The sequence below is a fragment of the Thunnus thynnus genome, chromosome 13, assembly GCF_963924715.1.
Source record: "Thunnus thynnus chromosome 13, fThuThy2.1, whole genome shotgun sequence".
In the NCBI taxonomy this organism is placed as follows: domain Eukaryota; kingdom Metazoa; phylum Chordata; class Actinopteri; order Scombriformes; family Scombridae; genus Thunnus; species Thunnus thynnus.
In genome coordinates, this window is record NC_089529.1 from 31020835 (window position 1) to 31042392 (window position 21558).

The window sequence follows — 21558 nt, forward strand, 5'->3', positions numbered from 1 at the left end:
TATAAATGCTGTAAAACCTTCAACACTCTCACCTGTACATATAAATATCTGTTGAAGCAAAGTTATGTTTATGTTTATGATATGATTTATTTATTTATTCATGGATTATAGACACAAAACAGAAAGTGATAACATGTCACAGTGAAAACACGTATTTCCCAAGATGAACAAACTGGTCCCAAGATGTTAAAAGACAAAGAAAAATAAAGAAACACTTTCAACATAAAAACTAATCAATACAATCCTGAAATACAAAAACACAACACCACAGTTTAAGAAATGAAAAATAATAAAAGTTAAACTCATTTGATTTCCATGAAAGCTGCAATCAGCTGCTGTTGTTCTACTATCAGTCCACTAGATGGCCTCATGATGCACATGTGGAGGAATTTACAGCTGTGTTTCATGTCAATTACAAGTCAGTTTAACTCTGAGTGGCAGCCAAAGCTGACTAATAATTTATATAGAATAGAACAGACTGAAGATGCTGGAAAATGATTCTTTGTGCAAATATATTCCAAATCTTTACATTTGATTCTTTTCATGTAAAAACAGTTTTCAGTGTTTTCTGCTGTTTTTTCTTCTTGTAAGGATGGAAAACATTTATCAGACTGGAGGTCTGAGACTGACCCATGGAGAACCTTCCTGAAGCCAACATGCACCAATGAATGTTACAAATAAAGAGTCTTGCTGTGAAACAGAGCTGAGGATAATTAGACCTGATCCAGACTGTGTTGGACCTGAACAGACCCAAACAGAGAGAGAACATCCACTCTGACAGCAGCATGATGCTCCATTAATTCACTGAGCAATGTTTGAGATCTTTGTCAGTAAATATCACAGAGCAGAACAAGCTGCACACTCAGATGTCTGTGATCCGCTCAACACATTTCTCAACAGATCTTACTCTTCTTTTACACATTTTAAACTGAATATAATGTGACTGTCTCTCTCAGGAGTAAACACCTGTCCATGCATCCAACTGGATTCTTCTTTTGGATTGTTTCCATGGTTGCGTATTCATTTTGCTCCATTGTTTGTTTGTAAGACATTATTTTGGTGTATATATTCAGGGCTGTAGCCAGGATTTTAGAAATACCCACAATACAACAACATAAATAATATGTATCATTATTTAGATTTTATTCATGTAATTATACAATTATATACTATATTTAGTGCATTTTATTAAACATGAAGGACTAAATGTTTCAAAATGTAAAGTAATTCAATAGAAACACAGTAGATAGAAATAAGACAAAACTGAATAAAAGAGAAAAACTAAATACTTCCTGTATGTCAGAAACACACAACAGCTCCTGGACTTCTCATCTCTAATGCTGTGTTCACATCATATGGGATGGATGGTAGAGGTGGGAAAGATTCCTATGTTTACAACTTGCCAGCGTTCATGTCACACAACAAATCAAGACGGCTGCATGATTACAAAGTTGGTGGAATGAGGCTCAAAAATACTGTTATTGACAATAATCCACCATATCCAGTAAATATCAGAGCTCTCAGCTTTTCCACTTCATAATTAGCACTTGAATGTTGACCTGAATTCTATTTACAAGTCAGAATCTCATAATTAGCATCATTCCAATATGATATGAACGCAGCATAAAAGCAGCCACACTCCAGCTGCTGAGTCTCAGCCTTCACCATTAGAGGTGTTCATTTAACCAGCCAATAGGAGGCCTGTTGTTCTGACCATCAGTTGTCATGTGATCTCTAAATAAGTGAAGGAATCAGGTAACACGGTTACTATGAAACTACTAGAAGAACTACAACTAAACATTGTGAAGATCCCATTCCCATTATCCCATCACAGTTCAAGCCTTTCTAATACACTAACAACAGAAAACAACAACAACTGGACTCAGTTTATCATTTGATTAATTTTACAAACAAACTGTCAATCATGTGGAAACCATGTTTACATTTACAAGCAGTGAGAGATCATGTTGGTACTAAATACCATCAGCTGTGTGTGATCCTGTACAGACTGAACTATCTGGTCAGCAGTGAGAAAGTTTCTCTAACAGGAGGAGACTCTTCCTCCTCCAGACCACACAGAGACACTGAGGAACCAGACCAGTTAGACCAGAGCCCAAACCCAGCATACAGAGGCTGAGTGAATGTGGTATTGAAGGTGTGAAGGTGGATCAGTGTGTCAGAGGAGACTCTGTAGAAGGACAGAGTGCCAGCAGGACAGTCCACATACACTGCTACTGTGTTAGAGACAGAGGAGGAGGAGGAGGAGGAGGAGATGGATGTTTCTCTCTTCTTGTGACGGACAGAGTAACGACCATCATCAGAGCAGTTCAGACACCAGGACTGATCATTCCATCCAAACCAACTGTCATAACGGTTTCCTTTCCTGCTGATTCCTCTGTAACTCACTGATATAAAAACATTTCCTCTCCACTCGACCTCCCAGTAACAGCGACCAGTCAGATCATGTCTACACAGCAGCTGAGTCCTGATATCAAATCTGTCTGGATGATCAGGATATGACTGATACTTCTCCACATATGTCACCTTCCTGTTGTTGTCAGACAGTTTGAGGTTTCTGTTTACTGTGTTTGGATCCAGTGTGAGTCGACAGAAATCTGATGGAGAGAACGAGACACAATACAGCTGCAGTTATTGATCTATCATCTGTTTGATGATGACATCATCTTCATCCTCAGTAGGATGTGAATGAGCTTTGTTTTGATGAATGAAATGAAAAACACACTTACACTTCCTCAGACCTGGTGTCAACCATCGGACTCCAGCAGACTGCAGCCTGAAAGGAGGAGGGGGGTCAGAGCAGCACGTTCTCTTTCAGCATGCAAACATGGACATGATATCACTCTCTCTATATATATTCTGATTCCGGAGGAGTGGCTGCACTGGGAGTGAGCTCCTTATTACATCTCAAACTTGGACCCAAAAAAGTGGAACATTTTGCAAAATAACACTAAAAAATCTTCAGAAAAGACTCAATAGAAGTAACAGCATTGATTGAGCATTGATCAGCAACAGAAGAGAAAACATCATCTTTGGATATATTTTTCAAATAAAAACAACTAGCTAGCTGTCAACTGCTAACTGCTAGCTGCTGTTACCAATATTCCAGAGGAGATACAACACTAAAGAAGCTTATAGAAGAGTGTTTTTTTTAAACAAGAAGAAAACTTAAAGGATCCTTGCTGGCAATGTAATCCACGTATGCTGGAGCCTCTCTATGCACCCTGGACTCAAGAAGTAATGGCAGATGACTGGGGGTCATTCATTGGGATGGGGAGATGGTCAGCTCACCCCCCTGCCAACTCTGCTACCAGGCCAGTCCAGGTTTTCAAATGTAAACATTAGATTAAACATCAAGTAAGACCATCTGTACATCCATCTCAACATCGAAGGAAATGGTCCTGGCCACATGGATCTTCTGGGGTTCCTAACTACCCAGATGGTGGACTTTCTCCCCACTGAGGTCAAGAGGAGGTTCCAGGCGCATTGGCCGGTACTGAGGGGCTTAAGAGGAGCTTCTACCCTCTGGCCACCGGGATCCTGGATGGGATTGCTACATAGGACTGTCCTCCAAGGACGTTTATCGTACCACAGAGCATGCCTTTCAAAAACTGCTTCAAGTTCAAAGCAGTATTTCATCAGCAAAAACACCTGGGCTGTGTTTCATGGAGTGCTCTTTGGACTACTGTTGGTACTCACTGCTGTATTGCCTGTACGTGTCTGTCTGTCTGTAAAACAACTGGGACGCCGAGTGATTGAGCTTGGGTCAAATGCTGGCTCATGGCCAGTTGACACTCCTACAGTGAGTTTTCGTCATAACTTACTGTGATATTTTGCAATCTATTCCTCTGTACGGACGAACCCAGGTACCAGAGTGTATCACAGATCCAGTGGACCAGTCATCTGCCACCTCATTTTGGAGAATAGCAGGTCTCCTCTTCATGCTGATCCTGCTCTCCGGAGATGTTCAGCTAAAGCCTGGACCAGTGACCCCTGGAGTGCTGCAGAACTTCAATGCTGATCTGTGCCCGAGTATGTCTAGGACTCCTCTGGTGCCAGTGATAAATGAGCAGCAACTTTCTGAGCCGGGCTTCTCCATTAACAGACTAAACTTTGTTAACACCAGGCACGATGGCTCAATGAATAACTTTTCGCTACTGGACTGTGGAGACCTTGATAGGTCCAGTGTCTCTCTCACAAAACCTGCTGCTGACACCACTGTGTGTCGAAACCCGGCAGTGAGGAAGCAGAGGTTATTCAAAACCTTCCAAACCGTCAATCATGCAAAAGTCTTATGGGACCCGAGGCTGAAACCGAGGGGGCTATTCGGAGGACATTTTAACATCAGAAGCATACTGCAAAAAGCAATCAGCTAACTCATCTTGTGTCTGACTCAAATCTGGACTTTCTCTGTCTGACTGAAACATGGTTGAAACAAACAACTTCTGCGAGTGTGTTCACGGTGCCGGATACCAATGTTTCAGAAGGGACAGACCTGATGGAAGAGGAGGAGGGGTGCTTTTTTATGTGAGAGACAACATCAAATGTGAACGTCTGGTTTATAATGCGGGTAACACGTTAGAATATGTTGGGATAAAAAATAACGTTATCCCAACAAATGTCTTTTAACATCATAGGTATCTGTAGGTGTCTACCTTCTGCAGATGACACTTTCTAAGATCAACTCACAGAAGTCTTGAAAGAGTGCAATCTCAACAAAGAATTATTACTTATGGGTGACTTTAATGTGAACTGGGAGGATAAAACTAAGAGGAAAAAACTAAAAATGATCACAGAGAAATTCCAACTAGAACTAGTAAAAGGCCCAACTAGGATTGCAAAATGCTCCAGTACACAAATTGATCTGATATTTACTAACAAACCAGAAAGAATAACTAAAAGTTAGAATTTAATCATTGGCTTATCAGATCATAACCTAACCCTATGTGCAAGAAAATGAACTAAAAGTAGATTTAAGACCACGGCAACTAAGACAATGATCCTTCAATACATACCCAGAGCTAAGCAAGAAGAATTTACCAATGAAATTAACAGCTTGAATTCGGGATGATGTACTGTCCTCTGATGATCTGGACTATGGCTGTGATACCTTTACTCACAGAGTAAAGTCTGTGAGGGAAAGATTTAATGTGAGGATACAGATAAAATTTGAAAATAAAAACAATTAACCGTGGTTTAATGAAAATTTGTGGAAACTAATGAAATCTAGAGATGCTGCACTAAGGAAGGCAATTAAAACTAGAAGATATTTTGATATGCTGATTTATAAAGGTTTAAGGAACAAAGTTATCCAAGAGCTAAGAGAAGCTAAATCTCGTTTTTATCTCAATATTTTGAATGAGGCAAAAGCAACAGTAAATTGATCTGGAAAAAAATTGATAATCTCACAAGGAGGGAATTTTAAATTCAAAATACAGGGAAAGTTAATTGAAGATCATCTTACTGTTGCTTCTGTCTTTAATAATTTTTTTCTTGTTAGGAAGAAGGAAGGTAAAAGGAGGAAGGAGGAGTTAGGAAAAAAATAATGAAAAGGAAACTGGATATTGTTCCTATAGATGCTACAGGTCAGGTTTTCAAGCTGGTAGAGACTAATGAGTTACAAGTAAACAAAATCATCAGCTCCTTAAAAAGCTCCAAAAGTAGAGAAGCTTTCCAATTTGACACCATGTTTGTCAAATCACACAAGATATCATCAAGATATTTTAACTCCCTCTATTGCTCATTTAATGAACTTGTCTTTTAAACATACATTTCCTGATGACTGGAAATGTACCATTGTCATGCCTATTTTTAAATCTGGAGACTACCTTGAATCCAGTAACTACACACCAATAAGTATACTGCCAGTACTCTCAAAGGCTGCTGAGAAAATTGTCATTTAACAACTGACATTTCTTAATACAAGCAATTTTGGTCTAACAGTGTCATGATGCAGAACTACAAATGTATGCAGATGACACCGTTGTGTACACACATGCAAAAACAGCTGAGTTAGCTGCTGCTAAGATAACAATTGCATTGGAAAGGATCACACATTGGCTTGATCAATCATGTCTGAGTTAAATGTAAACAAGACAAAAGGTATGTTTTTCTCTAAAACTATGGTACAACCTCCTAATGCTGATATTCTCATCAAAGGTGAAGATATTGACATAGTTACTGATTTTATCTTGGTGTGACACTGGATCCAAATTTGAACTTTAAGAAACATGTTTAAAAAACAGTTAAAACCATAAAGTACACCTTAGCAAATTTTAGACATATTAGAAACTGTCTCTCTTTGGACGCGGCCAAGATATTTATGTATGCTATGATTCTTTCCCATATGTCTTATTGCATCACATGTTGGGGGCAGGCTGGAGAAACAACCATAAAACCTCTTGAGTCCTTATACAAACAAACTCTAAAAACTCTGGACAAAAAGCCAATGCATTTCCATCACTGTGGGGCACTGGAGAAATACAATTTACTGAGCTTTGAGAATTTTAGATCTTTCTCAAATTTGTGCCCAGTTTGTAAATATTTAAATGGTTTGGCCCCTCCTCCACTATGTGACTTTGTGTACACTTGCTCAGTAAGTTCTATTAGTTCTATTATTAATCCTGGGTGGTGGACTCTCTCCATAACAACCTGCAGCTCATGGTCGTTTGATGTTGCCTCTGCAATCTGCCTCCATTTCTCCTCAGACACAGGCATGTTCTTTTGTATATAGTCTATGTGTATTTGCACATCTTGAGCTGTACTGCTTGGGCCTGTGTTGCTCAAGTATGCCCTGTTGAGAGCGTCTGCCATGACCAAATACCTTCCTGGCGTGAAGTTGAATGTCAGACTATATTTTTGGGGGCAGAACATAAGGTGTTGAATGTGTGGTGGTGTGTCATCTAGTGCCTAGTTGCGCTCTGCTGCTTTCCGCTGCGTTCATCGCCCTTGATGCATAAGCTACTGGGAACCATGTTCTGTCATGTTCTTGAAGCAAAACTGCTCCTAATCTGACCTTAGAAGCATTGGTGGACACTTTCACCAGAAGCGCTGGGTCATAGAACTTTAACACTGGATCTTGAATGAGACACATCTTCAGGTTTTCCCATTCCATCTCATGCTCATGCTCCCACTGCCACACATTTTTATGTTCAATTACACTGCGCAGTGCCCTTGTGTTTGCTGTTAGGTTAAGTATAAATTTCCCCACATAGTTAACTAACCCTAAGAGACGTTTTAGTTCAGTGTTGTCTTTTGGTGTTGGCATTTCTTTTATTGCTCTTATTTTTTCTGGGTCTGCGTGCATCCCTGCTGCAGATAGCAGCAGATAGATTGATGGGATGGGCTCATTGTTGTATGCTCTTAAGTTCATTTTCTTAGGTCTGACTTTAGGCTTTGTCTGTAGCCTCTTGAAGTATTTAATGGGTAGGATGTTGACACTTGCCCCTGTATCTATCTTCATTGGGACAGTTACATTATTCACTTCTAAGTTGGCTATCCATTCTCCCTCCCCGCCATCATCATCCATGACTGCTACTATCCCCACATACAGTGCATCACTGTCATCACTGTTGCTTGCCTCCTTTGCCTTGTTCACTACATGCACCATTTTCTTTGTGAAACATGCCCTGGCAAAATGTTTTTTACCTCCACATTTGAGACACTCTTTGCCATATGCTGGACACTTGTTTGGAACATGTGTACTTCCACATTTATCACAGTCTTTGTTACATTGTTTTAATTGTCTTTGTTTCCGTTGTGTCTCCTTTGGTTTCTTTGACTACCATTTATCATTTTTCTTCTTGTGCTTTTGCACTGCATCCACAGACCTGACTGTTATTTCACTGTCACTGTCAAAGGACTTGAGCTATAACTTTGTGCTTTCAGATGCCTGGCAAATCTGTACTGCCTCTTACAGAGTAAGGTCTGTTTCCTTTAATAAAAGCAGTCTTACTCTCTTGTCTTGCACTCCCATAACGATTTGGTCTCTTATCATGGAATCGCACAGTGTGCCAAAATTACAGGACTGGCTCTTGAGAAGCAGTTCTGTCACATAACTTTCTATGGACTCCCATTTTTTTACATTCTACTTCTGAACACATAATGTTCATAAGTTTCATTCTTTCTTGGTGTGCAGTAGTCCTCAAATTTCTCCAGGACCACAGGAAACTTGTCTGCTGTAAACATAAACATGTTGTGCACATCCAACGCGGACTGACCAACTACAGTGAGCAACAGGGCTATCATACGACATTCTTCATCTTCATTTATCCCTATCACCAGCAGGTAAAACTCAAAACTTTGCCTGAAGATTTTCCAGTTCTTGTGGACGTTGCCTGTTAACTTTAACTCGTCAGGCGGACATATATTGTTCATCTCTAACCGTCAGTTTTACTCCTGGTATCATGTAATGACTACTACTCACGCTAGATGCCTTTCACCAGAGCCTTGTTTTTTTATTATTCTCTATTATTGAGTGATGTAGTGGTTATAGTTTAAAAATTAATAACAAATGAGAATAAACAACACAGCCTCTGAGCTCCCATGTCCCAACAATAAAAACATGCTGCAGGAATGAAACCTGCTTCCATCTGAAATACATTAGTATTAAAGTTGTGCTGACTGTCAACAAAATAAAGGAAAAATCATGTCCATGTATACGAATAGATAGATTAAATTTTGTGACTATTTTACAAATTCCTGTGAGACTGGGTTGGTCCGTACCTGAGATCTTCTAGTCTCCTGTGCGTATCCCACAGTCCAGACAGCATCTTCTCTCCTGAGTCTCCTGGATGATTGTAGCTCATGTCCAGCTCTCTCAGATGGGAGGGGTTGGAGCTCAGAGCTGAGGCCAGAGAAGCACAGCCTTCCTCTGTGATCAGACATCCTGACAGACTGCAGACACACAAAACAACACACTTCACATCTGAGATCACTGCAAAACTAGAAGTTAGTGTGTTTATTACCTTCATCACCAATGTGTTTCTGTAATCTTCAGAGTAAAACGTAATACTTCACTACCTCACAATTCAAATTGCCAACCACTGTAAGACATACTGTGAGGTAGTTTCAGCTTCCTGTAACCTTAGTCAACATGATGTTGGCAACTGCTAACTCTTCACTGCTAAAAATAGGTCTAAATAAAAGAATAGTATGATAGTAGAATATTATATGAAGAGCTGCAGGTGACAGACTCTGACTACAATTTGTACAAACATTAAACTTCCAACATGTCACAAAGGTAAATGACTCCATCTCAGATGCTCACAGTCGAACACAGAACAGGAATCCCAACTAATGTGGCATATATAAGGGCTGAATGTTGTGGAAATAAGTGTAAAAAAAAAAGTAAGGAAACATTTCTGACTCTTTCACTCATACGCACTGACTCTACTTCACACAGTTTCAGTAATCATCCAGAGTTTTAAGATTGTTTGAAATAAAAGAAGAATTAATTGTTGGTTAACCACATAACCGCTGGGGTGCACTGTCATATCACCACTGTGACTAAAAATCACTATCATCCCAGCACAGATACTGCTCTGAAAGTAAAAGAAACTATAACTGTTACCAAAACACTGTTCACTGAATACCTGTCTGTATGTGTTTTACTTTGGGCCAGTTACACAGTTCTTCATTCAGTTTTTGAATCTAAAACTAATAATTTGAGTAGAGAAAATGTCCAGGTGTTTATCAACTCATATAAATCACAGTTTAAATGGTGATCAGTTGATCAGGTTGATGAATCCCGACCTGAGAGTTTCCAGACTGCAGTGTGGACTCTCTTTGTTGGAGGCTTTAACCACTGGCAGCAGCCTCAGACGAGCCTCATCGGAAGCAGAGTATTTCTTCAGGTCAAACACGCTCAGATCTTTTTCTGATGACAGTAAGATGAAGACCAGAGCTGACCACTGAGCACTTGAAACATAAGTAAATGTCTCATTTATCCATCAGGTTAAATCTTTATAAAAATCCTCTTACTGCTCTGCAGACGGTCAGCCAGCTCCTCCTGCTTCATTCTCCTCAGGAAGTGCAGTGTGATCTTCAGAAATGCCTCTCTGCTGCTCCTCCTCCACTCTTCCTCCTCACCGCCCAACACCTCCTCATCCTCCCTCTGATGCTCTAAGCAATCTGGGTAATCTGAACTCAGAACATTCTGCATCTTCTTCAGCTCATTCTTCACAAAAGTGATGATGTTCTGCTCCAGCAGCTGGAACAGAATACTATATGAATGACACAATCAAACTGAAATTATGAAGCAAACATCAGATCCATGTTGGACAGACTGACAATCCACTGGTCTACAAAGTGCAGCATGGAGATGATTGTGAACAGAATAGATGTAAAAGTAGTTGTTGTACATGTACAGACCATAAATATGGAGTCCAAGTGTGTTTGATGCTGCTGGGCAGACTGACCACTGGGAACCTCTGAGCTCTCCTGGTCCACTCTGTGGAGGAATCATGAAGAATGAACTCACATTATGTCTGCCCACACAGAGACAATCACAAGCTAAAGGTCCATCAAGTGATATTTGGATGTGAACAGAGAATCAGATGACTCCCTGTAGTGGTAAAGCTTTACTAGTCCTGCTGATCCCACTAAGAATCAACAGCTCAATCTGTTTGTAGCTTTCAGCTCAGTGTTTTGCTTCATCAGTCAGTTTGGTTTAGTCCAAACAGCTCTGAACAACCCTCCATACAGCTCTCCCTCCCTCACTGTACACTGCTGAAGTGCCCTGGAGCAAGGCAGCTACAACCTCCAGCTGCTCCAGTGGAGCTGCTCAGCGTCTGCTTGTATCAGACTGGTTGAACTGGGCAGCTCCCAGTATGAAAACTACATTTAGGTGAGAAAGTGAGAAAGTAGGCAGGTGTCATGTCTGAGGTTTTTGAACGTCTTGTGTTTGAGCAGGTTGAGAAGTATTTAGTCAGATACAATATGTTGTATGAGCTTCAGTCTGGCTTTATAGCAGCAGACTCTACTGACACCTGTCTTATTCATTTGTTTGATTTTATTAGACAAAACCTTGATGGAGGAAATTATGTTGACTTGCAGAAAGCTTTTGACACAGTGAATCATTCTGTACTGTTGTCAAAGTTACAGTGCATGGTGTTTGGACATACTGCTGTAAAATGGTTTATTTCTTACATTACAGGAAGAACTTAAGTCTGTGATGTTGAAGTGGTTCTATCAGAACCTCAGGATATTACATGTGTGGTGCTGCACGGTTCTATTTTAGAGCCTCTTTTATTTCTTATGTATATAAATGATACGACAGCTGCTGTGACATGCAAGCTGCTGCTGTATGCTGATGATTCTGCGTAACTGGTATCTGGGAATGATGTCAGTGAAATTCACAACTCTTAGTAATGAATCAGAAATTGTGAGAGAGTGATTCATAGATAACAAGCGTTATTTATGGAACATGTTCACAGGTTTATAATGAAATCTGCAATTCCATTTTTACGTCAGCCATCAGATTGTCTTTGTTGTACTTTGTGTTTTGATGTGGGCGTTTATTATTTTATTTAATTTGTGGTGATTCAGTTTTATGTTGTATGTCTTGTGTTTTGTCTTTTAACATCTTGGGACCATATTGGAAATAAGTATTTTCCCTTTAACATGTTTTTTTATGTCTGTAATGTATAAATAAATCATATCATGTCACTTTCATATGAACAACTGGGTGCAACACCATGAATGTCTTCCAGGAGAGACTGTCTGAACATGTGATCTGTTATCTCCATATTTAAATGATTATGACATCTCCTCCCTCTCTATGACGGCCGGCTTTTCACTGACGGGGTCGGACAACACGTTGTACAAACCAGTTCTTTTCTAGCATAACCCGACGTTTACTGTCAGTTACAGCTTACATCTGATCAGCAGATGGACGTCCTCCTTCAAAATTAATGAAACCCTCCTTCGACTGGTCGCTCTTAAAGGACAGACAGCTGGGTTCAGGTCCAGGAGAGTCTGGTCTCTGCTGCTGGATCCTGAAACAACAACAGCTCTGATAAATGTGCATGTTGGATAGAAATGAAAAGTCTGTTCAGTCTTTGCAGCTTTACATTCTGACCTTCCATCAGCAGGTTGTCCAGGTTTAAAATGTGTATCTTTATCCATGGACCGGTCACTCTTCATGGACACACAGCTGGGTCCAGATCCAGGTCCAGGTTCAGGTCCAGCAGAGTCTGGTCTTTGCTGCTTCTTTGTTCTTCAACACAACACACACAGAGCTTTGAGTGTGAATAATGATGGTGGAGTTATGTGAGTGGAGAACAGTGATGGACAGTTAGAGATCCTCATCTCACCTCTGAGCTTTGGTCTGGCTGTCATGTTCCCCACACAGAGAGCTTTTAGAGGGAGGGACTCCCTCCTCTCTGTCCTCACACTGATCCATAGCAGAGAAACACCTTCACACAAACACAACAACAAGCTCATTCATTACAACAAGCTGCACATCACACCAGCACTGCAGTTACAACAACGTCATTCTTGTTTCAACCACCAGATGGCATCAAAGTAAGACATTATTCTTCATTTCCACTGAGGTTTAATGTTTCATGTTTTACTTTCAGAAGGTTCCAGTTCTCTGTTGGCTTTTCATTTACCACTATAGAACACATTTAATGGAGATGAGCTGCTGGTGGAGTCAGCTGTGTGGCAGAAGAAATAAAAATACTCACCAGGTGAATTCAGATCCACATCCAGTCACAGAGTCTTTGTAGCTTCACCTGCAGAGGAAACACAGAGAGAGAAACTGCTGCTGATTCTCCTTCATCAGTCCTTCATCATCAGACTGAGGACTCTGGTTTTCTATGGAGTCATTTGTACTTCTTGCTGTTTTAATTAGAGATTGTACTGAATGACACTTTATTGATTAATAACAGTTAAGCAGCATATCACACTCAGAGGCCTGACATGTATTTCAACTGATGATTTAGTGAATATACATAAAGATACTGATGCAACAATTTTCACAAATATTAGTGGAGAGAAAACTTGTGAAGTTTGTCAGACACTAAACGTGTTCTCTCTCTTTTATCCCCGAGGAGATTAGAAGGAGCCACAAGATCACATGAATATTTGTATTTCAGAGCATCAATGCATCATATTTTTATTTACATTCATCTTTATTTATGGTTCTGTTATAGTTGCTACAGCTGTGTTATATTCTATTTGATCTTGTGTTGTCAATCAGTGTTAGATTATAAGGATCAAAGTACAGACGTTTCCATGATTTATGGTTGAATTAATGGAGCATCATCATCTTCATCATCATCATCATCTACAGTAATGATTAAAACATGCAGAATAAGAGAGAGCAATCTGTCTGACTCAACACTAAATGCAGTTCTGTACAGCAGAACAAAGATCTTCCTGTGATGATCACATTGTAGTTTAAACTACAATACACTGTAGTTTATATAATGTGACATTGATTTTATATTGATATAGTATAAAGATACTGAATGAAGGTTTGGCAGCAACATAAACTTTAGTTTCTATTGCTGCAGCTCTTAGCTTGGTTAAAATACTGAATATCATCAATGAAAAGATGTTTTCAACAGTTTGTCTGTGATATAGTTTAGAAAGATTCCAGAGAATATTATTTAATGACTTTTATTAGCTGTTAATCACTAACCATACCACCTGTGAAACAAAGTCTCCCTCACTACCAGCATGGTTATTAAAACATGCACCAGTTTAAAGGTGACTGAATGGGGCGACCCTTCATACTGACACTAAACTTCTCTGACAATGAATGAAATGTTTTACACAAACAAACTCAAGACTGTTTGAAACTGTTTGAGTTCATTTTATGTCAAACATGTCAGAACATAATCACATGACTGTGTTTAAGTGCAGTTAGTGACGTGTTGAAAGCTGATAAAATGTGTATCTGTCAGGTTGGTGAGCTGTTGTTGACTTGCTAGCTAGTGACAGTGTTCCTAATATAACTGCAGCACATTTTACTGTTTGATGAACAATAAATTCACTGCAGGACATCTATTAAAACATGGTTTACTTTTACTGCTCAACATTAAACACAACTAAACAGCATATTATTAATAATCTATTTCATTCATTTATGAAAAGCAGCAGCATCATACATTGAGCCTTTAACACTCAGTGTCAGCTGTGTATTTATTTGAGTCTAATTTATTATTATTGATGCACATATTACATGTTACATGCAGGTAATTTTTCAGAGTAACAACAGACAGTGAAAGGTTGACTGTTGGAAATAGTGTTAAAAAGTGCAGACGTGGAACAATGTGTGGCACAGGGGTAACATTCATTAAGACCTGCATTATTGTCTCTGATGCTGTGAAATACACGCAGTGATGGAGGAAACTCAACTGCAGTCAAATACAACAGTTGTTGAAACAAGCTGATTGAAGGTCATTTGTTGGGTTTGTGATGTCACTATTCTTCAGCCAGCACATGGTCTCAGTTGGGTGTTGTGTGTTAGCAGCGACCCACGCTGACACAGTTCTATAGCAGCTAGTTTAACTGACATGCTAACATCCAGCATTTCATTCAAACTGAGCAGAGCAAACACTGACAGGCATCTTTTATTCTCCCTCTAAATGTTCTTGTTGCTGCATCATCTGTAGATTCTCTTTACATCATAGATGCTTTCCAAGCTAGCAGCATACGAGCTGTTTGAGGCTAATGAGCTGCTAATTAAACCCTCTGAGTCATTTTTACCATTGGGTTAACTGTTATGTATTTTGATCTTTTTAATTTGAATCTTGTGGTATCTGTCTTCTATATTAACTACTGACAAACACCTTTGTTCTCACTCTTGTTTATTGTATCTCATCTTTTTCTGATTTATAATATTATTGGATTTGTTTAATTTTGATTTCACATTTTTCCTCCATTAAAGCTCCAAAGGCAAACTGCTGTCTTCAACCTTTACTGGAAGTGTGTTGTGTAACTACACACTTAGTGAAGACAGAAGAACAGTTAAAAGAAAGAGAACAGCAGCTTCTCTCACACACTTGGCTTCCTGGAAGTCACAGACCACCTCTGACGTGACTGATAAGATCATAAATAGTCCAAAAGTTCCAGTTGAAAAAACTTTATAAGGTTAAAGGTGAGTCAGCAGGTTGTATAATACAGGTGTGTCTGCGTGTCCTTACATGACCATTAAACCTGCTCATTATATCAGGTTAATGATTAACAGATATTCACATTAACTGGTGGAAACTACTAGTCTGATTCTTGATTAAATGTAAACTCAACAATACAACAAGATTTCCACTGAGAAATGATGGAAAAATGCAGGATGAATGCAGTAATATTTAGTAAAGGCTCAGCACAGGAAGCTGCTGACACTGCAGACACTCATTTGATCTGATTGATCCTAATTAGCACAACCAGCAGCAGCAGCCAACAAAACAATTATAATATAATTATAATTAATTACAATAGTCCAAGTGCTGCTGGCCTGGTTAACAATTGTACTGGATTGTCTTATATTGTCCAGGTGTTTGTAATAAGTTTCTCTCCTCTATATATGAAAATGAGGTCGACTAAATATTGGAAACATCTTTCAAAGTAATTAAGTCCAAAACAACAACCACAGAACCAATGAACCAGATTTCTGTCAAAAAACAACTGAAGTCGTCTCAACAAAACTTAACACTTATTGCATCACTGTTGTATTTCATTGTATTATTCAGGTGTTTCTATTCACTTAGTGTGTCAACAGGCTGAATTTTGACTAATGAAGCTTTTCCAGAGTTTCCTCTGATGTTTCTGTTGTCTAAACAGCATCTTGTTAGCAAAGCTAATTAGAGTCAAAGAGGATTAACGAGGTTTCAAACCTTCCACCAGTATTCAACAAAGCAACATAATAAATCACTACTAGCACCATCTCTACTGGTGTCACATCATTTTAACCCCCGCTGACACAAACATGATGAAACCTGTTGCTTACGTTACCTTTAGATGCTGATAATCGGAAGGAAGATATCAAATGTCAGTTGATTCACAAACAGTCTCAACTCTGAATTCAACTTTAACCAGAAGTGACTTTAAAGAAATATGATCCCAGCACAGCGCTGACCTTTGGAATAAAGAACCTGTAACAGCTAAAGTCAAACATTGACAGACTGTATAAATCCTCATCAGATTGATTTAGTCTTTATTGTCCATTTGTTCTCACAGCCTGGAGGAGGTGCAGCTGAGGCTGTTTATGCAGATTCGGCAGCGCAGTGCAATTTTAAAACACAATCTGCAGTGTGACTTTTGACATCAACAGATCTTCTTTAAGGGGTGTAGTCTGAACTCGAGAGTTCAATAAAGAAAAGCAAAGAAGGGAAAAAATCTACTTTAGTCCATTGAAAGTTGATCTAATCTGAATCTGATAAACTGAGTGTGAAATGTCCTAAAACAGCCACCGTACAATCAGATTAATAATAAGCGTAGACATGTGGGAGCAATGAGAGACTGAAGAAGAACACAAATACCTTCAATATAACAAACAAACATGTTAACATGTCATCTTATTACAATATTACAATGCAGAGAAAACAGTTTTCTTTGTTCTCAGTGATTTCACATCTAATTTAAACTCATTTATAAATGCTGTAAAACCTTCAACACTCTCACCTGTACATATAAATATCTGTTGAAGCAAAGTTATGTTTATGTTTATGTTATGATTTATTTATTTATTCATGGATTATAGACACAAAACAGAAAGTGATAACATGTCACAGTGAAAACACATATTTCCAACATGGTCCCAAGATGTTAAAAGACAAAGAAAAATAAAGAAACACTTTCAACATAAAAACTAATCAATACAATCCTGAAATACAAAAACACAACACCACAGTTTAAGAAAATTCATTTGATTTCCACGAAAGCTGCAATCAGCTGCTGTTGTTCTACTATCAGTCCACTAGATGGCCTCGTGATGCACATGTGGAGGAATTTACAGCTGTGTTTCATGTCAATTACAAGTCAATTTAACTCTGAGTGGCAGCCAAAGGTGACTAATAATTTATATAGAACAGAACAGACTGAAGATGCTGAAAAATTATTCTTTGTGCAAATATATTCCAAATCTTTACATTTGATTCTTTTCATGTAAAAACAGTCTTCAGTGTTTTCTGCTGTTTTTTCTTCTTGTAAGGATGGAAAACATTTATCAGACTGGAGGTCTGAGACTGACCCATGGAGAACCTTCCTGAAGCCAACATGCACCAATGAATGTTAAAAATAAAGAGTCTTGATGTGAAAGAGAGCTGAGGATAATTAGACCTGATCCAGACTGTGTTGGACCTGAACAGACCCAAACAGAGAGAGAACATCCACCCTGACAGCAGCATGATGCTCCATTAATTCACTGAGCAATGTTTGAGATCTTTGTCAGTAAATATCACAGAGCAGAACAAGCTGCACACTCAGATGTCTGTGATCCGCTCAACACATTTCTCAACAGATCTTACTCTTCTTTTACACATTTTAAACTGAATATAATGTGACTGTCTCTCTCAGGAGTAAACACCTGTCCATGCATCCAACTGGATTCTTCTTTTGGATTGTTTCCATGGTTACGTGTTCATTTTGCTCCATTGTTTGTTTGTAAGACATTATTTTGGTGTATATATTCAGGGCTGTAGCCAGGATTTTAGAAATACCCACAATACAACAACATAAATAATATGTATCATTATTTAGATTTTATTCATGTAATTATACAATTATATACTATATTTAGTACATTTTATTAAACATGAAGGACTAAATGTTTCAAAATGTAAAGTAATTCAATAGAAACATAGTAGATAGAAATAAGACAAAACTGAATAATAAGGAGGAAAAATTGCAGTGTGGTGAAAGATATGATATGAATGAAGAGTCCCAAACTGAAGTGAATAAAACCTCCTGAGAGGTCTGAGACCAGCTGAGAAAATGAGCAGCTGTAACTTATATGTGTGGGAACTTGAGTGCTGAGGTTCACATAGTTTTTAGCTTTGAATCTACTGACATTTACACATTTTATTCAGACATCATCATCATTTACAAATACACATTCACAAACATCTTCATGGATGTACAAAGAGCCAAAAGCCTTTGAATGATTTCTGAACATCATTTCACAAATTCCTGAACAGTGCAGGATGGTGTTGTAGTTTGTCACTCTGACCACCAGAGGGCGCTAATATTCATCAGCATTTATCATCGTATCTCTGTCAGTATGAACCAAAGGAATAAACAGTGACACCTGCTGGCTTTAATCACACATGACAGCTGAGTGCTGATGATGCACAACTTATTTAGAAACAGTCAACGAACAACAGCTGTCAGACTGAATGTGAGCTAAACACATTAAACTGACACTTTAAACAGTCCTGAAACTGTCAAATACCTTCAATCTACTATATGAAATTAGATATGAATTAACATGCACACACACAAAAATAAATGGAGAAAACTAACATCAGCTACTGATCATCATGAACTTTATTCTCTACACAGGAACTAAATAAACACTCCAGAGAAAAACTAAATACTTCCTGTATGTCAGAAACACACAACAGCTCCTGGACTTCTCATCTCTAATGCTGTGTTCACATCATATGGGATGGATGGTAGAGGCGGGAAAGATTCCCATGTTTACAACTCGCCAGCGTTCATGTCACACAACAAATCAAGACGGCTGCATGATTACAAAGTTGGTGGAATGAGGCTCAAAAATACTGTTATTGACAATAATCCACCATATCCAGTAAATATCAGAGCTTTCAGCTTTTCCACTTCATAATTACCACTTGAATGTTGACCTGAATTCTATTTACAAGTCAGAATCTCATAATTAGCATCATTCCAATATGATATGAACGCAGCATAAAAGCAGCCACACTCCAGCTGCTGAGCCTCAGCCTTCACCATTAGAGGTGTTCATTTAACCAGCCAATAGGAGGCCTGTTGTTCTGACCATCATTTGTCATGTGATCTCTAAATAAGTGAAGGAATCAGGTAACACAGTTACTATGAAACTACTAGAAGAACTACAACTAAACATTGTGAAGATCCCATTGCCATTATCCCATTACAGTTCAAGCCTTTCTAATACACTAACAACAGAAAACAACAACAACTGGACTCAGTTTATCATTTGATTCATTTTACAAACAAACTGTCAATCATGTGGAAACCATGTTTACATTTACAAGCAGTGAGAGATCATGTTGGTACTAAATACCATCAGCTGTGTGTGATCCTGTACAGACTGAACTATCTGGTCAGCAGTGAGAAAGTTTATCTAACAGGAGGAGACTCTTCCTCCTACAGATCACACAGAGACACTGAGGAACCAGGCCAGAACCCAAACCTAAACCCAGCATACAGAGGCTGAGTGAATGTGGTGTTGAAGGTGTGGAGGTGGATCAGTGTGTCAGAGGAGACTCTGTAGAAGGACAGAGTGCCAGCAGGACAGTCCACATACACTGCTACTCTGTTAGAGACAGAGGAGGAGGAGGAGGAGATGGATGTTATTATCTTATTGTGACAGGCAGAGTAACGACCACCATCAGAGCAGTTCAGACTCCAGGACTGATCATTCTCTCCAAACCAACACTCAATACTGTTTCCTTTCCTGCTGATTCGTCTGTAACTCACTGATATATTAACTCTTCCTCTCCACTCGACCTCCCAGTAACAGCGACCAGTCAGATCATTTCTACACATAAGCTGAGACCAGTAATCAAATCTGTCTGGATGATCAGGATATGACTGATCCTCCTCCACATGTGTCACCTTCCTGTTGTTGTCAGACAGTTTGAGGAATCTGTTTACTGTGTTTGGATCCAGTGTGAGTCGACAGAAATCTGATGGAGAGAACAAGACACAATACAGCTGCAGTTATTGATCTATCATCTGTTTGATGATGACATCATCTTCATCCTCAGTAGGATGTGAATGAGCTTTGTTTTGATGAATGAAATGAAAAACACACTTACACTTCCTCAGACCTGGTGTCAACCATCGGACTCCAGCAGGCTGCAGCCTGAAAGGAGGAGGGGGGTCAGAGCAGCACGTTCTCTTTCAGCATGCAAACATGGACATGACATCACTCTAGAAAAAGCAGCTCTGATCCTCATCACACTGAGCTGCTTTGCTGTTTCTAGGCAACACAACCGTCCATCACATCACATCACACGATGACTATCGACAGCAGCTACATTCAGCCAATCAGAAACAGGCGTCTCAAAGTCAAATCATGTCAACAATGAGACTTTTTCTTGTCAGACTCAGCAGTTTGTATTGTGAACAGATGACAGGACTGTTTAAACTGATTCACACTAACATGAAAATGATAAACCGCCTGTTTCTGTTTGTCTTTCCTCAACAATCTTTGGACGACTGACAAGTTATTTCCTCTCACACAGGTGGAACATTCCTGCATGATGGTTACAGCTGACAATCAGCTGCAGTCTCAAGAGTTTGAGCTGATTTACTGTCCACCTGTCTGTCCTCACCTGAGAGTGTCCACCTGTCTGTCCTCACCTGAGAGTGTCCACCTGTCTATCCTCACCTGAGAGCGTCCACCTGTCTGTCCGTACCTGAGAGCGTCCACCTGTCTGTCCTCACCTGAGAGTGTCCACCTGTCTGTCCTCACCTGAGAGCGTCCACCTGTCTGTCCGTACCTGAGAGTGTCCACCTGTCTGTCTGTACCTGAGAGTGTCCACCTGTCTGTCTCAGTCTCACAGTAATCAGTGAAATATTCACTAAATTTAATCTCTTCGTGTTCATTGACACGGATTTTCAAACTAATGTATTTCAGGTGGAAGCAGGTTTCGTTCCTGCAGCAGGTTTTTTTCTGTCAGTTGGGACTCGGGAGCTCAGAGGCTGGATTGTTTTTTCTCATTTGTTCTTCATTTTTAAACTATAACCGCTACATCACTCAACATTTATTCAAGAGATTTGATCCTTGTTTTCATGTTTTTATTCTAATATTAGCAGTCTGGTGGGACTGGAGAGGACGCGCTGCGTATGAGTATTTTCCTCACTGTTGATTTTAATATCTTTAACATTTCTCAACATAAAACATGAAGGCGTCCTTGATAACTCAACAATATGAAAGGTTGTGACCAAGTTTTCTTGTCAGTTTTGGACGATAGCGGAAGCGGCTACATTAGCCTACCCATGATCCTCAGCGACCGTTACTATGGTGAAGACGCTAAAGCTGTGACATAAACTATATTCAGTATAACATTATACAGCAGGGCCGGACTGGGAAAATCATTCAGGCTGGGAAATATAGCTCCAGTCAGACCAGTTTATCAGCGGGGGGTCTGGGGGTCCCCACTAGGAAAACTTTACTTACAAAGACTTGATTTCCTGCATTCTGCTGAATTTTAGTGCATGTGAATAACAAACTAATGAGCCAACAGCTGCTTAGTACAATGTAGTGTTATGAAGCTGAAATAAAACCAAAGGTACATATCATTAAGGAGGGAGACGACACTACTACTACTGTGGCACCAACGCTGCTCTCTACACCTTCAA

General features: G+C 39.3%; 2 protein-coding genes and 1 long non-coding RNA gene across 5 annotated transcripts in view; 1 reads left to right on the forward strand and 2 right to left on the reverse strand.

Annotated features, from left to right (window-relative positions):
• Positions 1–21558, reverse strand: part of LOC137196192 (cornifelin homolog B-like) — a 31949-nt gene that overhangs the window by 5245 nt on the left and 5146 nt on the right. The gene's annotated exons all lie outside the window — the stretch shown is intronic.
• Positions 1–21558, reverse strand: part of LOC137196191 (E3 ubiquitin-protein ligase TRIM69-like) — a 23990-nt gene continuing 2432 nt past the window's right edge. For 2 of the 3 annotated variants that reach the window (XM_067609040.1, XM_067609042.1), the window contains 8 exons: positions 12098–12235; positions 11895–12014; positions 10390–10468; positions 10000–10228; positions 9772–9895; positions 8743–8913; positions 2748–2794; positions 1–2615 (listed from right to left, as the gene is read on the reverse strand). In XM_067609040.1, the coding sequence (XP_067465141.1) occupies positions 2014–2615; positions 2748–2794; positions 8743–8913; positions 9772–9895; positions 10000–10228; positions 10390–10468; positions 11895–12014; positions 12098–12235 (1510 nt within the window). In that variant the 3' untranslated portion in view covers positions 1–2013. Of the gene's footprint in view, positions 2616–2747; positions 2795–8742; positions 8914–9771; positions 9896–9999; positions 10229–10389; positions 10469–11894; positions 12015–12097; positions 12236–12332; positions 12435–12707; positions 12807–21558 lie in introns of those variants that run through there. The other variant, XM_067609039.1, reaches the window with a different exon arrangement.
• The window catches only part of LOC137196193 (uncharacterized), a 10860-nt gene continuing 8744 nt past the window's right edge, over positions 19443–21558 (forward strand). The window contains exon 1 of the long non-coding RNA XR_010931223.1: positions 19443–19540. This is a non-coding gene — a long non-coding RNA (uncharacterized lncRNA). The remainder of the gene's footprint in view (positions 19541–21558) is intronic.